This window comes from Falco peregrinus, chromosome 2, assembly GCF_023634155.1.
Source record: "Falco peregrinus isolate bFalPer1 chromosome 2, bFalPer1.pri, whole genome shotgun sequence".
In the NCBI taxonomy this organism is placed as follows: Eukaryota; Metazoa; Chordata; class Aves; order Falconiformes; family Falconidae; genus Falco; species Falco peregrinus.
In genome coordinates this window covers 1,121,664-1,138,119 of record NC_073722.1, presented here as the reverse complement: position 1 = coordinate 1,138,119, position 16,456 = coordinate 1,121,664, and the positions used below count along the sequence as shown (strand labels likewise).

Genomic DNA, 16,456 nt, shown 5'->3' with positions numbered 1-16,456 from the left:
TTCCATCTGAGTCACTCTTCAGCTGCCTATCTGTGTTCACAACGCTTATTGTTTTTTCACTCCTCCTTCCAGACAGCTACAGAGCATATTTCTGCTGACTCTCCATTTTCAGACATGAATTCCTCTGTCCCTGCATCTGAACATAACTACAAACATTATGTTTATACAATCAAATAATTTGACTTTATTGAATATAGAAGTACAGTATATATAACAGGGAGGGCAAATTTGCTTCGTAGCTCACCCTGTAGCCATGCTTTCTTTGCAGTTTCCTTATTTAGAAAACTGCTTTTCTAGGTAATAACTGTCTTAGCATTTTAGCACTGAGTATGAAGTCACGCAGACTTAGCTAGATGCTGTTGTTCTAACAAACTAGTATTGCACAGAGAACTGATATTGCAAAAATATCTTTGGACATGAAACTGTGTCCCTTTTGTAAAGCATTAAATGTTATTTTTAAAGGCAGAAATACTATATGGATTAACAACCATTTTCACATACCATCTATGCTTCACTTACCATTCTAAATCTAATGAGATGTTTCATATGCATAATTCCTTTACAGTAATTTTGTGGAAGCAAACTGTCATCCTGTCCTTTTATTACAGCAACCAAATCCCATAAATTTTTGCTGCCTCCTGGAGGCTAAAATTGTTAGGGAAGAAAAGAGTTGTATTACAGTAATGTTCAAAACAGAAACCTGAACTTATAAAGACAATGGAAAACATCTGTCAGGCAATTCCAAGAAACGGTTTCAGACCATTTCAGTATTAGAAGCTTTACTATGAAGACATGAATTAGTTAAAGATACTACAACTCCTTCAGGCTTCTTGAAGGCTGTGAAGATACAGCAAGATCCGTCAACATATTTTATTCTGTGTGGACATATTTGAGGGCTCACCATTAGTTTTCCCTTTTGCTTCCAAAGAAATACAAGCTATCTGGTGGCTCCTGCTGGCATAAACCAACATTCAGCTGCTGGGATGCAGGAGCTGCCCCCAGTACTCATTTACCATTTTCTGTAAAGCAAAGGTGTAGGCCAGGTAAAAGACAACTTCCAGGCTCGACTGGCACAACCTGGTTTATTATCTTAGTATTAAATCTTAAAATAGACACACATGGCATAACTGTATATGCACAAAATCTTGCAGGCAATCAAGGTGATTTTTTTAAAAATAACTTTTAAGCCTTTTTATTGGTCTAACACTTGAATCAATCCTTCTGTAGAACTAGGACAACGGTTTAACATTGAATGAGGTCTAGAAGAGACTAAGTAATTAAAAGTTTAAAAAAAAAAAAAATCATTAAACTTTCAACCTGAAGGAGGTTTTCTAACAACAGGATTACAAGTTTAGAAGTCCAATTTTTTCTGAGGTAGTAAAAAGCAGAAGATCCTAATAGGAAAAAAAAAAAAGAAAAAAAAAGACTACACCTTCTTTTTTCAGTCCCTTAAAGCTCTTATTTGACTCCGCACAGTTTAAGTGGAACCCTATTTTCTGGACTCAAAAAGCACTGAAAACAGCTTATCAAAAAAATATTCTGTTCTTGGAAAATTTTAATCTTATAACAGTTTTCCTCTCAAATCAATATGGGACATCAAAATTTGTAACTTCTTTAAAACAAGGAATTCCATAAAACTACATTTTTAAGAAAACAGGGAATTTCAAGATTTGTAATTGAGGAAGATTGGTTCAGCATTTCTAAATCATACACTTCAATTTAGCTAGAAATCAAAACTAGTGTTTTGGATGAACTAAGTATTGACTTAGACTACAACAGTGTTGACACAAGATGTAGTTCCAAGTCTTTTTTGTCCTTGTTCTGCCTCAAGCTCAGCTCCTATGCAGGTAAGCACTCACAGAGACCCAGCAGTTCATATTTTTAACTCAATTGCAGAGAGAGGCAGCAGTGATTTATAGGAAATATCACTCTGCAATGGAATAAAGGCAATGGATGGATAGTGGGGCACGCGTCATCCAGATATACAGCTCCTACAAGGTAATACAGCAGTTTTCGCACTGACACTCGGGCAGTTCAAACCTTATCTGTAATGAGGGTGTCCCTTTCATGGCTTAAAATTAAAAACTCCAATGTAGTTTGATAAAACACATATTTTCATTTTCTTCAATAGAAAATTCTTGTCAAATCAAACCTTTCCTATGGAAAATTAAATTATCCCACTATCTCACTTTGTGAAAAATCGGTGTTCATAACTGACAAACAACTCGGTCATGGACATTTTTACATGTAGAACTGTTAAGATACAGATATGATTTCTGCATATTTGCTAAGCCACCTTTAAGAAAGAGAGAAAAACAAAAGTAGTAGAGAAGAAAAAAATTTCCATTTTGGAGACTGACTTCAGAAGAGAAAGTACGCACACTGACACCTTGTTTGCAGAATACTTACTGAAAAACATTCTGAAAACCACCTTAGTTTTTTTCCTCGAGGATTTCCTGTCAATTTTTCCACTTCTTGTTTAATATCCCTGGAAACTTTACCACACAGCAAAGGAGGAGCACCAGATTCCACAGCACGATCTAACACACACACACAAATTTATACATGAAGATTAAAAGAAAAGAAACAACCCCTGAGTATAGTAACATACAGAAAATTAAAACATTGGTATATACAATTTACTTACCTGTATTACCGATAATCTCATCCCAACATCTATCTGCTAAGATATTCATTTGTAGAGAGTGTATAAGAGGTGTCAGTGACCAGAGTCTCACAGTGGAGTCACGAGAGCAAGATGCCATAGTAAATGGACGACTAGGATGACATGTTAATCCTAATAGAGAGGGCATTTGAAAATGTAGTCAATTAAGTTTATCTAATAACCAGTTGGATTATTTCATACATTTTAAAATATTTAAAAATGCATTTCAATGCCAAAATAAAAGAAAATTTTAAAATATTACCATATACATCTGCACCGTGATCATAAACTGTGTCCAAACATGTTCCATCTCTTGTGTCCCAGACTCGAATTGTATAGTCCCAACTGCCGGATATTAGAAGGTAAGGAATTTCAGGATTCCACATCAGTCCCCGTACCGGAGCTGTATGTCCACTAAGAACATTTATACAAGCATCCTGTGTATAATCCCATATTCGAACAGTACTGAAACATGATAAAAAGAGACCTATGTCCATCAAATCATCTACTGAAATTCGATTAATCCTTTACTTCAGCAATATTCTAAACTTCAAATTTATCAGAATATTTGTTTGTAGTATGTTTATCGAAGTTGTAATAGGAGAAGCTGAAGCCAATGCCCTTCATGTTTAGGATGGGGTACAAAACTAGAGACGGTTCACCAGAGTAAGAAACTACTTCATCCACCCCAGAGTCTTTGAAATTCTCACATGCACCATTCTTACTGGTCAGTGAGAGAAAAAAGTTTGCTCATACACCTCCATGTGTAATAACTTTGTTTGTTGGGACTCTCAAGGGGAAAAAAAATAATCCAAGAAATACAAAGCGCAACTGAAAGATCTCTTTCCTATGGCTTTAACAGCCTCAAACTACAGATCTGTTAGTCTAACCTCAGTTCCTGGAAAACATACTGGGTACTATTGAAAGGCTTTTAAAGAATAATGCCATCATCAGGCAAAGGCACAGCCAACATGGGTTCACACAGTGAAAGTCCTGTTTAACTCATTTGATATTCTTCTATGATAAGGTCACCCACCTAGTGGATAAAGGGAGGGCAGTGGATGTAGTTTTCCTGGGTTTTAGTAAGGCTTTTGATAGCATCCCTCGCAGCATGTTCATGGACAAGTTGTCTAACTGTGGGACAAGCAGGTCCACGGTGCGCTGGGTGAAGAACTGGCTGAGCAGCAGGACTCAAGGGTTGTAGTGAATGAGGCTACATCTTGCTGGCAACTGGTTACCAGCAGCGTTCCTCGGGGTTCAGCTTGAGGGCCAGTCCTGTTCAAGGCATTTATCAACAATCTGCATGCAGGAGCTGAATGCACCATTAGCAAGTTTGTTCATGATACCAAAATGGGAGGTGCTGTTGATTCTCTCAAGGGACAAGATGCCTTGCAGAGGGATCTAGACAGATCGGAGCATTGGGCAATGATTAACTGGATGAAATCTAACAAGTCCAAACACCAGATCCTGCACCTGGGACGGAGTAATGCTGGGCACAAGTATAAACTGGGAGAGGAGTGGCTGGAGAGCCGCCCCGCAGAAAGGGCTCTGGGGGTGCTGGTGGGCAGCAGGCCCAGTGTGAGCCAGCAGTGACCCCGGCAGCCAGGGGGGCAGACCCCATCCTGGGGGGCATCAAACAGCGTAACCAGCCGGTCAAAGGAGGCGACTGTCCCGCCGCGTTCGGCCATGGTGCAGCCTCACCCCGAGCGCCGTGGGCAGGCCTGGGCCCCGCCATTCAGGAAGGATGGGAAGGTCCCTGGAGGCCTCCAGAGGGGGACAACAAAGCTGGTGAAAGGGCTGGGGGCATGTCCTGTGGGGAGCGGCTGAGGACTTTGGGGGTGTCTGGTCTGGAGAAAAAGAGGCCGAGGGGCGCCCTCCTGGCTCTCTGCGGCTGCCTGAGGAGGGGCAGCGGAGAGGAGAGGGAGGTGCGGCGCTCTTCTCGATCCCTGGGATCCGGCGATCCCTGGGAATGGTTCCCAGCTGCGCCAGGGCAGCTTTAGACTGGACATTAGGAAGCATTTCCGTAGGGAGAGGGTGAGCAAACGCTGGAACAGGCTTCCTGGGGAGGGGCTCCGTGCCCCGGGCCTGCCCGTGTTTAAGAGGCATTTGGACGGTGCCCTGAAGAGCACGCTGCAACTCTTGGCCAGCCCTGAACCCGTGAGGCAGCCCGACTAGATGGCTGCTGTAGGTCCCTTCCAACTGAAGTAGTTTATTATCTTCTGTCCTTCGAATGGGGCATTTGTCACATGGCAGAAGCAGACACCACACTATATCAAATTGTGAAACTCTCATCACAATTACACAAGTAATGAGAAAGAATTCATACCACCTTTCTCAATACTTTTTTCTTCCCTTTTAACCAAGTAAGTTTCCAACACTTCCTTTTATTTTCAATAGTTGCGACTGCTGGGTACATCTAATTGAGCAGACTGCAGAATTAGGAAGTTAAAAGTTCAGTTACTTGAAAAGATCATTGTAATTCTGGCTAAATGTTATTACATTATCAAATATGTTAGCAAAGCTCACTAGTGAGCAAAGTCACCTATTACAGTTTCACTTGTGCTGCAAAGAGGCCGTTTGATGGACTTTGCATCACAAAGCAGAATCCACAAGCCAGAAGGCCATTTTATATATCTACCCGTATTCAGTCCTACAACAACCTGTGCTCATGCGTGACCCTTGTGTACTGTTCCTATGTACTGTATAAGCCTAGGTGCTACACAGGTCATCTGAAATCGTTCTGAGTATGATTATGAACAGGAGTGTTACCAAGTACAACTCAAAAAATCACTTACTTTGTGTGTTACCTGGGACTAAGTTATCCAATGATCCCTTTCCCTCCGTAATCAAGTCTTATTACATAGCCATGACTGGTAATTGAATCAGAATATCTCATGATACTATGAGAGAATTTTGGATTGACTACTTCTTGCTCACGTGAAACAGAGGATTTAAACGTAAGTTCATTGTCAGGTTGATTTCTTTCATGAATCATTACACTACAAACTAACAGATTTTGCTGCAAGGATAGACATCTAGTGCATGGTATTGGGGAAAGCAACAGAAGCCAATACTCGAAACTTGTGATCCTTTACAAAAAGGATTCTAAGCCACTTTCCCTGCAGAGTATCACTGAAAAATCCATCCTCCTGTTTACCATAGTGTGATGTTGTCTCCCTAAAAAAAGGTCATAAACCCCAACAAAATAGAAGTACTTTGCACTCTAAAAATCTTCATAGATTCTACTTAATTATACTTTTGAAAGACATCAAATAAGAGCAGGTCTTGCACTTGTATCTTTTGAGATAATGTAAGCGTGTGGTGTCCTCCTAGTAGTATTCCGGGGGAATAACAAGTATCAATCACTGACTCTACTCTTGGGAAAGCATTTGGAGAGTTGCATTGCTACAGCAGTTGTGATAATCTTAGGTAATCATCCTGCTGTTCAAATACTATATTAAGCTAACAGCAAAGCTACAGTCTGAATCTGAACAAGGCAGAGATTTAGTTTATTATTATATTATTCAGAGTCTTCAAAGGTGCCAGCACCAGTATAACTAAAGATCTTAAGTTTATCTAATGTTCCTGCTTGAGGCTGTGAGTCTTCTAATAGTTCAGAAATACACACCCGTCATCAGAGCCACTGCAGAGGATTCCTTCTCTCAGGGGTGACCACCGTACATGAAACACTTTTGCAGTATGCCCTGTAAAAACTTTAAGCGGCTGATCAGAGCTGGTTGCCAAGTAGTAAACACGAACATTTTTATCCTCACAACCAGTAGCTATCATATCTCTGCAAAAGAAAAATAAAATCCTCTAGTCACAGGGCTCATCAAAAGTACTTATGGGTTTTTTTAATTTAAAAATAAATATGATGTGTATTTTGCAACTAACTTTAAGAAATAGCTATTTTTGCTTCTCCTTTGTCTCTTTATGATGTAACTATTGATAACCCAATTAAACATACTAAACCAGAAAATAACCCGATAAAGATCCATTAGTTGCAACAGAGAACAGTATTTGCACTACAGTGCAAGCACTGACCAAGCACCCAGCACTCAGCTGTTAATAAATTGGATTACTGTGTAATTGTTTTTTGACAAAAAGTTCTCATGTTGTTATTAGGGATTATCTGCAAAATCTACACATATCACAGTGTATTTAGTTGCCTGCTGTATCTTCAGCTTGTTAAATTAAAAGGAAGGCAATCTAAATCCTTCTTTCCTGCTACTGAATGTCTCTTTCCCCCCCCCCCCCCCCCCCCCTCCATTATATATTCAGGCAGAGAATTCCACACACACCATCAATATTAAAAGATCTTTTTATGGAAGTTAATCATGCTGGACAATGAAATACACTGCTGGGAATACAGAGATGCTACAGACATATCTTATTGTGGAACAGAAACAATTTCAGTGCTCTAATATCACAGTAACTATCACATTCTAAATAACTTTGTGTTACTCCATTGGTAATCAATTTAAATAGTAAATGTAATCAGTTCTTTGGGTTAATTTTCACTTACTTGTTGTTTTGACTCCAGTCACAACCAAACACTGCAGCTGGATGTTTGTACTTGTGAAGAACCTTGCCATCAATGGTCCGAATAATACTGAAATCAATTACAATATAATATTATGAGGAAAAAAAGCATTCTGAGGCGGCTATCCAAAGCCAAGTTTGATTCTGTGCAAATAAGCCAGATAACAAAAACTTATACAGAAAGAATATGAGAAATCTTTATTCCTGCAGCCTCTCAACTACAAGATTAACTACGTATTACCCAACAAAACATTTCATTGGACTTCAGAGTCCATGTTTCTTCACAGGGGCTCTAAAGATGTCCACTGTGGTACCTCCCTCCCTGAAAGGATCCTCATAGCTCAAAATCTATGTTGCAGCTATCACTTTAAGGTACAAACAGATCTGTCGGGCTTTAAAAAAAAAAAAAAATAAAAGTTGTTTTCTAAAATTTGTGCTCACTATGTTTGAGCTAAAATAATATGGGTAGCAAATGAAAGAATGAACGAGGATTTAAAAGTGTACTGAAACACAATCCATGCAAAACTGTTCTCCATAAGCATTTGCAAGTTTACAAATAAGCCATTATACTCCTGTAATAATACAATTGCAATTACATTGTTGTAAAATAGTGATACCTAGTCCTTGAAATAACAAACTGAATTTTTTTTTTATAAAAAAGACGACAAGAAAAGTGGGATAGCTTTTGAAAACTGTCCTCCATATCTACAGATAAAAACCTAGAAGAATATTCTTGGCTAAATAAAAATAAATATTCAGTTTCACTATCACAGTGTCTTGGACACTATTCCTTTTGCAAACATTTCCTTTATTTTTTTCTTAAAAATCACGAAAAGTATCTCCTAACAAGTACAGGAGATTATTATATTATTATATTCTAATCCAAATTTTGTCCAGTAAGAAAAGTTTTAAAATTAATCACCGATAGTGCTGTCCAAGTCTACTGACTTGCGAAGTACATTTAGCTTTTTTTTTTTCTTCCAGTAACACTCACCAAAATCCATCACTGCTGCAGGTTGCTATTCTTTTGGAATCTTTATGACTCCAGGCAATGCAGAAGATTCCATTCTTTCCATGCTTCAAAAAATGCAAAATACCTATCAATAAGAAATAATTCACCCCTTTTTCTCTCATCTATTGACTCATATTTTTTTATTTTATTCTCCTACGGGCTTCAGCCCTTTGCTCCCAGTAAAGTATACTGTACAAAACCACATTATAATGAGTCCCCAACATAGCTGGGATATTTGAGAATCCAAGCCCAAAAAAAGTGGGACTGAGGAGAGAGACAGTAAAACTGCCATGTTCTCCATGATCCAAGAGACAAAACTGGGTCAAGCTGAAGATCGAGCAATCCATAACTATATAAACCTGAAGCTTGAATAAAGGTTAGCTGCTTGTTGGAATAATGAAGTTAGTAGGCATGAATAACGGCAGTACGTGAAAACTTCAGTGAGACGTATCAGAACGAGTGTTTGAGAAAAGACATTTAGTAGCATAAGTGCCAATCTTCTAAGTGCTAGAGCTCAGGAACTCTTGAATGTACATACATATATTTGTTGTCTGCCTCCCCCTACCCCTCCCAATTCTGTCTTCTTAAAGAGCATCCTTTGTCCTCTGATGCAGATGCCACAGTTAATTATGTCTGTACTCTGAAGCTTACAGCTATATACTAAGAATTCACAAAATAGCATAGAATGCTACAGCATAGTATTAAATAACTCCTTCTGCCAGCACTGTTCAGTGTGCTGCAAAATGGAGCTTTATTAGTCTAGATTGCAGGGACTCAAATTCTTTTATGGGCCTTACATTTCAAAATACAGAACACAATTTTACATTTTGACACCCAGTTTGAAGTCTGTATGGCCACATACATTTACAAGTTTAAGAAAGAATCAGCTATGCTTTTGCTGGGTATCACTACAGGACCGATTTGAAGATAATGGAGATAATATGGTGCTTCATCATTGTCATGTCACAAACCAGTCCGAGGAAGTAAAAATACCTCTGCCTCAGAGATAAACTGGCACCCACATAATTTTTCCTATAGATTTTTATATTATAGCACCTTTTAAAAACATATGCACTTTGACCCATCTTTGTTTATTGACACTAGAGGGAATGATTAACTTACATTTCATATAGACAAAAAAAAGAAGTGATCTCATCTTACCTCACTGAATCTGGTTATCATTTTGCCTTTTAGGACATCCCAGATGAAGGCACCATTTCTGGATGTTGCACCTGCTATGCAGTTCAGATCTCCTTTAGAGAAAGATATTTGTGAGATCTCACAATAAATATAACCCAAAAAATATAAAACAGAAAAAATATAAATAAATATTGTTTGATTAATGTGTTTCTACTTGAAATACAAGAAATTTAATATAAACAGAAGACATCAATGGCACATACGCAAGTCTGTCATAGTTTAAGGCCAGTATTTGATATTAAGTCACAAATACAAATTTTGACAAAAGCCAGACCTGCTTTCCTACATTCCTGTTTTGAGGAAAGGGCAAAAAAAAGAAGCTGTATTGTTGTAAAAAGTAATCTCAATGCCTGCTGAAAGTCTTGCAGTTGAGGTGACAAGAAAATAATGTCCATAATGCGTATGACTTGAACTAAAAGAGATACAATCTCAATGTTTCAAGCTTAAAGTTGTAGCAACTACAGCATTTTCATTTGAAGTTACCTATGTATTAAGACAAATCAGAAAGAATGCAACAGAACATACAACAGTACCTTGTTTTCTTAATCTTGTACCTGAATTTTTAACCACACTCTACAGGCTGGAAAATCTGAATATATGACTCTATAGCAAGAACCTGAAAACTGAATTCAGGCCTAATCCAAAAGCCACCGAACACTCCTCACCACAGTGACTCTCTATCCCAATACAGCTATACTTTTCCTAAATCGCTGTATGACACATTTATATAAAAGTTTTGACTGTTACTTTACAGCACACCTCAGAGAAAAAGGCAATCTATGCAGGAGGAGTCTAGAAAGGTACATACATAAGATAGAAAGAGATTCAGGTAGCAGAATGATAGGGAAAAAAAGAAGAAAAAGAAAAAAATAAGAGCAATCACTATGTTCAAAGGTCTTGTGAGACCAAATACAAATGGTGGCATGCACTGGATTATATATTACGAATAAAGTACAAGGTGGGGAGGAAATCTCTAGGAGTAAGGAATGTGAAAGAAGCAGGATAAGTTCTGCCTGGGATGGACAGGAACTCTTTGACAGGTTGGCAAGGAACTGAAGATGAAGCACAAGCTGCCTATTAGCTTAAATTTACTTTTTAAAAATATAAGATCAGAATAAAAGACTTGAAAGGGACCACCACCATCCCCCTCCCAGGAACAAACTATTCTCTTAATGTGAGATACTAGTACAAACTGAATTTCAATTCCAAAACAAAGTAACACAAAGGAAAACACCATATTTTATATTGCCATCATTTTCATATTGCAAGACAAATTATCTGTGAAGAGGAATAAGGTGCAAGACAGTCTCTGAAATGAAAAAAGTGCAAATTCATTTTACATACGCAGACTACATTAAGATTCCCATCACAGTATTTTTTTCCTGTCAGCTATAATTTCTTAGAGTTTAAAAGCACAGGAGAGAAAGGCAGTGAGCTGAATTATTTAGATTAAAAAAAAAAAAAAAAAAAAAAAAAAAAGAATGCATCTGCTGTCCAAAGAATTAAAACACAAGAAAGCCTACTTATCAATACTGACATCAGTATTATCAATACTGACATCAGTAACATAAACGTACTCCCAAGTTCAACTAACTGGGTTGCAGAACAGTTTAAAGATTTCCCATTGACTTCGGTGACTTCTCTAAGAACAAGTAGCTGCTTTGCAGAAAAAGGATCCCTATTCTAATAAAGCAAAAGCAGAGCTCTTCAGTGATTAGAATCCTACACAAAGAAGGAAGAGAAAGTAGTAAACACCTATGTTCCACTTTTTCAGCACAAAACAGAATGTGAATGCCTTTAATTAGCTGCTTCCCATGCGAAGAAAACCTTTCATCATCTGCGTAATGTAATGCTAGAAAGGTTCTGGAGATTTTCCTCCCTCCACTCTGACTCAGTATGAAATACCGAGATCACTTCTCATAACGGTAAGCCTCAACAAGGTCTGAAACATTGAATTCTACAGGTTTCACAAATAATACTTGTTATGTTCAAACCATATAAGATACCCTTCTATCTAAAACTAATAAATTTCATAACACAAATCCTGCTAGTCAAGGCTAATACAAAGAATACTTAAACCTAAAGCAAAATAATCTTACCTGGAGCCCAAGAAAGGGAATAAATAACCCCCTCATTACCAGGAGATGTGTAAACTGCTGTTAAAGTATTTATGTCCCAAACTTTTATTGTGCCATCAAATGAAGCTGTAGCAAGAAGATCAGGGTTATCAGGTTTGAATTTGCAATCAAAGATGGTCTCAACATGTCCCTTAAATGAAACAAATATTTAATCCGTTTTTATTACATTTGATTTTTTTCAGAAGTCCAACTCCAGATCAAACTCTAAAATACATTGTATTATAAACTGTCATGTCAATTATGAGTTCCAAAAACCCCTGTATGTTATAGCTCATCAGTCATAATTAAAAGGTATATAATGGCTTGGACTATAACACTCCTCCCTTTCATAGATCATTATTAAAGAGAGAAAAATTTTGCCCTAAAACAACAAGGTGATGCAATGCCAGGGACTTGTTAGCATTTTCCCTTGGAACAGAGTTGCTAAAAAGTAGAACTAAAAAAGATTAAGCTAAAAAAACAAGCAAGAAAAATTCATTTTTTAGAACAGAAATAATTTTGCCCTTTAGGTAAAAAGTACCTGATGGAAAAAATAAAGCTCTGTAAGTTGATCATGTGCTACAAGTTTTCTAGTATTTCATTCTAGTATTCCATCGACCTGTTTCTAAATACAGTCTACGCCCTACTGCAGTTTAAACTTCAATCCATTCAAAATTTTATATGTCAATTGTTTGCTTTCTAAGACATGTATTTGTAGAATTTAACTTGACACACACATGAGAAACATATAATATATATAAAAATTTTTTTTAAGCCTCAGTTGCTTTACAGGACCAACACCATTAAAAATGGAAAAACACCAACCAGCAGACTCTATTCAAACATGTATGGGAGTACAGCTGAAAATTATTCAAGTTTTTCAATGAAAAGGGAACAGGGAAAGAGGAAAAGAGAAAAATTCCGCAGAATAACCAAAAGCCCAGTGAAGAATAGGCTCACTTAATGTGTGATAAACCCCATTTCAATTTCTGCTTCAAAGAAGATTTAATAATTCAGTCCTTGTCATTTTAAACCGATGGACCTCACCATCTGAGTTGCATATATTTTTCTCTCTGATGTGATTGGAATTTTTATTCTGGATTATAGAAAACTTTCCAGATAAAATTTCTGAGAAGGCCATCAAATTCATATTTCAGTTAAAAAACCCCACACAAAACAGCCCTTAAATCTTCTTCTGGATGAAAACTAACTGCCAGGATACTTCCAACAGAATTCAGTCTTTTGCAATAAAGAATTGCTTTCAACTCCAGAAAAGTAATTGTTTCCTAGAAATTTAGACTCTTATTAATGACAAACTGTTTTACAGTTCTGCAAAGGCTTCATCCTCATTTTTCTGCTGTTAGAAGAAAATGTATAAGCCAAAATAAACCCTCATTCCTAAAACAGAGATGAAACATACCAAATCTCTAAGGAAATCCCACTTTTTGGCTCCCATGTCGTAAAGCCCCACTCCACCATCCATGAAGCAACACACAGCGTGACCAGGAGGAAGAGAAAATGCTTGGTTTTGGGTTAAAGTTGGAGGAGGAACAGCCTCACTTGTTGAGGATGTATGGTGATTTTTAGTAGGATACTGTGATGAACATGCTTAACAAAATAAAGCAAAAGATATAAATAGATTTTTCCCATTTAATAATAAGGAACAATTATTAAGAGTAAAATGCTTTATATTCCAATAAGATTAAACCCAAAAAGAAATGAATTCCTGTATGAAGCCTGGCCCACTAAAGAAAGACCTTATCAAGTGCTTGATGCTTTACACATTTGTCTAGTCCACTGGCACAAGAGGGTATTTTAATTCAGAACTACAGAGCCAACACAATTACAGAGATCAATTTGTATATAACAAAATTCACAAAAAAGATTTTCTTCAACTTGCAGCCATTGCAATGTATAACAATCAAAATTACACTTACACTTTTTCTTTGGGGGAGAACTGAGCACATGCAAACCATGGAAACCAGTTTTCTTCAATTTAAAGTTATCTATAGGTGTTGTACGTGAAACATTCCAAATACGTAACACACCAACCTGAGAATCTGAGGTTTAAAAACAAAATATAAAAAGATGGAGGGTTTTTATTATTTATTATCCTCTTTTTACTGTACACAGAGGTATGCAGTTTAAGGACTGTTTTATGCAAAAATACAACAATGAATTAAGCTTAAAATTCCAAGAAGAATTTTATAAGGAGGCACCATTCTCTCCACGGTAATATGGCTATTAACAACAATAATTAATAACCATTTTTTAAACTTCAGTAGATGAATTCTATGGAATATCTCTCAGTATAAAACATTCATACAGTCTCACTTTCCTCATTAGTTCAACCTGAGCAATAACATCTATTGTGTAGAAAAGTGGCAGGAAATAGATTTTTTTATTTTTTTCTTAAATCATTCTGAAAATAGAGAAAAAGTGGGGGGGATCAAGAAGTGACATCCACTAGGACAATGCATTTTTCTTCCTGTTCCCAAAGTAACTCTTAAACTTGTTCCTAAAGTGTGCATGAGGAAAATATTGAGTATTAAAAAATAGTTTAAAATCACTTGTTTATGTATGAATAAATACAAAATAAGTAAAAACTGCTCAGTGTAGCAGTTTTCCTGTTCTTTTCTGCAGCTTTATGTAATATATTTTTTTTGGTACAATGCACGTATGCTTTTATTTGTAGAAATGTTAAGAAACAGAAAGATCAAACAAAGTCTGAAGTTTGAAGACTCAGCCCTGTTCTTATTACCTTGGTATAACAGGAAATAAAAGGCTTACCTCCAGTTACAAACATTCCAGGTGCGCTAGAAACCCAGGCTAAACACTGAACAGATGCTGCTGCACTGGGAAAATTAAAATTTGTGATACAGGACAACGATTCAGAATCAACTAGTCGGATACCATTATGTAAATTAGCAACAAGAAGGTAGTCTGTTGACAAAGGGTCCCACTCCAGCGCTGTGACTGGATCTTCTTCATCTGTTCCTTCAAGAGACTCTGGTCTTAAGACGTGTTTCTGATTTTTAGAGCCTTTAAGGGCACAAAAAAACAGATTATCTCAAAATGAAGTATCTCCTTTCAATAGTTACAAGGTTTGCAAACATAATTTTTATCTCTCCCTGAAATACCTGTTTAGTAGCCTGCTCCACTGGCTGCACCAGTGAAATTAACGGAGCTGGCTTCGCAATATTTGACCTAAAGTAGTTCTGGCTCCATCAGATCTGACCTTCTTTTTAATACAGCATAAAATAGAAACCACTGACACGTTTATTAATATGATTTTATACTAAAGAAAAGTACGTTCAATCATATACATTGCCCTAACAATTTCCATGAGTAAAGGCCTGCAGCACAGCCTAAAATACAAATTAGTTAAGTAAATCTGCATACCACCGCAAATACAGGCAAAATAAAGGCAGTGTGAACAAGAAATAATTGTGGCAGTCAAAAAAGCTTTCACAAAAAATTTCCTTTTTTTTTTTTTCTTTCTCAAAATGTACGTAATTATGAAGCGTTCATAGATTTTGAAGCCAAAATAGGCCATTAAATGTCTAATTTAACACCTCCACAACAGAAAACATATTTCACTTGATGATCCATATTATCAAGAACCAAAATTTTTAACATCAGGTTTATTTCCCACTTCTTGCTTTTACGGAGAGCTGGCAAAAATACACAGATCTGTATTTTTGAAGTTGTAATTCCTTTATTAAAAAAACAAACTGATTTTCTACCTCTTTTCTAGAAATAAGGAATTGACATCTTCCATTATTCAGTTTCTAATCTAATGTTCAATTTTGATAATGAAGTATACAATTAATTTGTCATATTATGATAAATGCCAAGACCTACCTATATTACTTAATGATTGATGTAGAACAAAAACTTCAGGATTCTCACTTTCTTTAACAATGTCCCCGGCTTACAAATCAGTTCAATTTTTTTGTTGAATGAAAATCAACATTCATATGAAAACCAAGTACTGACAACAAAGCAGAGTTTTCATTTTTTGGTTAGCTTTACAAGAACTAAAGGCATTAAGTCCTCAAGTGATGAAGGCCAGTTATGTTCAAACCCTTCAGTCCCAAGAAAGCACAATCAGCTGGTGTGAGAGTACGGATATTGAGGCTATTCAGTTATACCCATACTTCACAAAAATGTCCAGAAGCCAAGGTCATGGAAACCCTAACTGTTAATTTATATTTTTTTTCCATTAAAAGAAGAAATCAGCACTGAATCATGCAACTGAGTCACAGGTCGTTTAAGTAAGCTGTGCATATTTTGAGAACAAACGAAAGGTAAACTAGTACAGAACATTTGGCGCTATATGACTGCTCTGTATTTCTTTAAAAACAGATTACTGATCTTAGATCCTTGCATATTTTTTTCTTCACACTAAATGTTCTGTTACATTAATGGATAGTCTGGAGTTAATAAAAAGAAAATACAGCCAGGAGAGAAAAACCTAAGTAGATAACATAGTGAAAAAAGTAGTTGTGTACTCTGCTAATTATGCAGCAGTGACCCACATTTCAATAGAAAGACTAGAGCTTTCAAGGAGTCAATCACACTGAACTTTCACGCAATTAACAGGAACTTATGGATGTTCACATTCTCTAATGATCTGTAGGTTTTGTAAGATATCCTACACAAGGACTGAAACTTTCAGAAGTAAGGAATAGGATTTATTTATTTTTAATTGATTTGACTTGTTAATTTACTTAGTTGATTTCACAAACTAAGCTCTGGTCCGATAACAAGTCATTCTGCACATTCTGACATGAGGTAGATGAGGCCTGAAGTTCAATCTTGAAGCAAAATATTAGCTTTCTATTCCTTATTTAAAAGTACTAATTCTTTGTGTGTGTTCCTTTTTTTCTTAAATGGAGAACCTATATTAATCCTATT

At 36.6% G+C, this 16,456-nt stretch overlaps 1 protein-coding gene across 1 annotated transcript in view; it reads right to left on the bottom strand.

The window, feature by feature from the left end:
- WDR17 (WD repeat domain 17) overlaps window positions 1–16,456 on the bottom strand; it is a 65,215-nt gene that overhangs the window by 19,229 nt on the left and 29,530 nt on the right. Inside the window, exons 5-16 of the mRNA XM_055795957.1 lie at window positions 14,327–14,578; window positions 13,474–13,596; window positions 12,957–13,144; window positions 11,519–11,687; window positions 9,381–9,472; window positions 8,202–8,284; window positions 7,191–7,277; window positions 6,294–6,458; window positions 2,928–3,130; window positions 2,648–2,797; window positions 2,410–2,540; window positions 520–645 (exon numbers count right to left, since the gene is read on the bottom strand). Of these exons, the coding sequence (XP_055651932.1) occupies window positions 520–645; window positions 2,410–2,540; window positions 2,648–2,797; window positions 2,928–3,130; window positions 6,294–6,458; window positions 7,191–7,277; window positions 8,202–8,284; window positions 9,381–9,472; window positions 11,519–11,687; window positions 12,957–13,144; window positions 13,474–13,596; window positions 14,327–14,578 (1,769 nt within the window). The remainder of the gene's footprint in view (window positions 1–519; window positions 646–2,409; window positions 2,541–2,647; window positions 2,798–2,927; window positions 3,131–6,293; window positions 6,459–7,190; window positions 7,278–8,201; window positions 8,285–9,380; window positions 9,473–11,518; window positions 11,688–12,956; window positions 13,145–13,473; window positions 13,597–14,326; window positions 14,579–16,456) is intronic.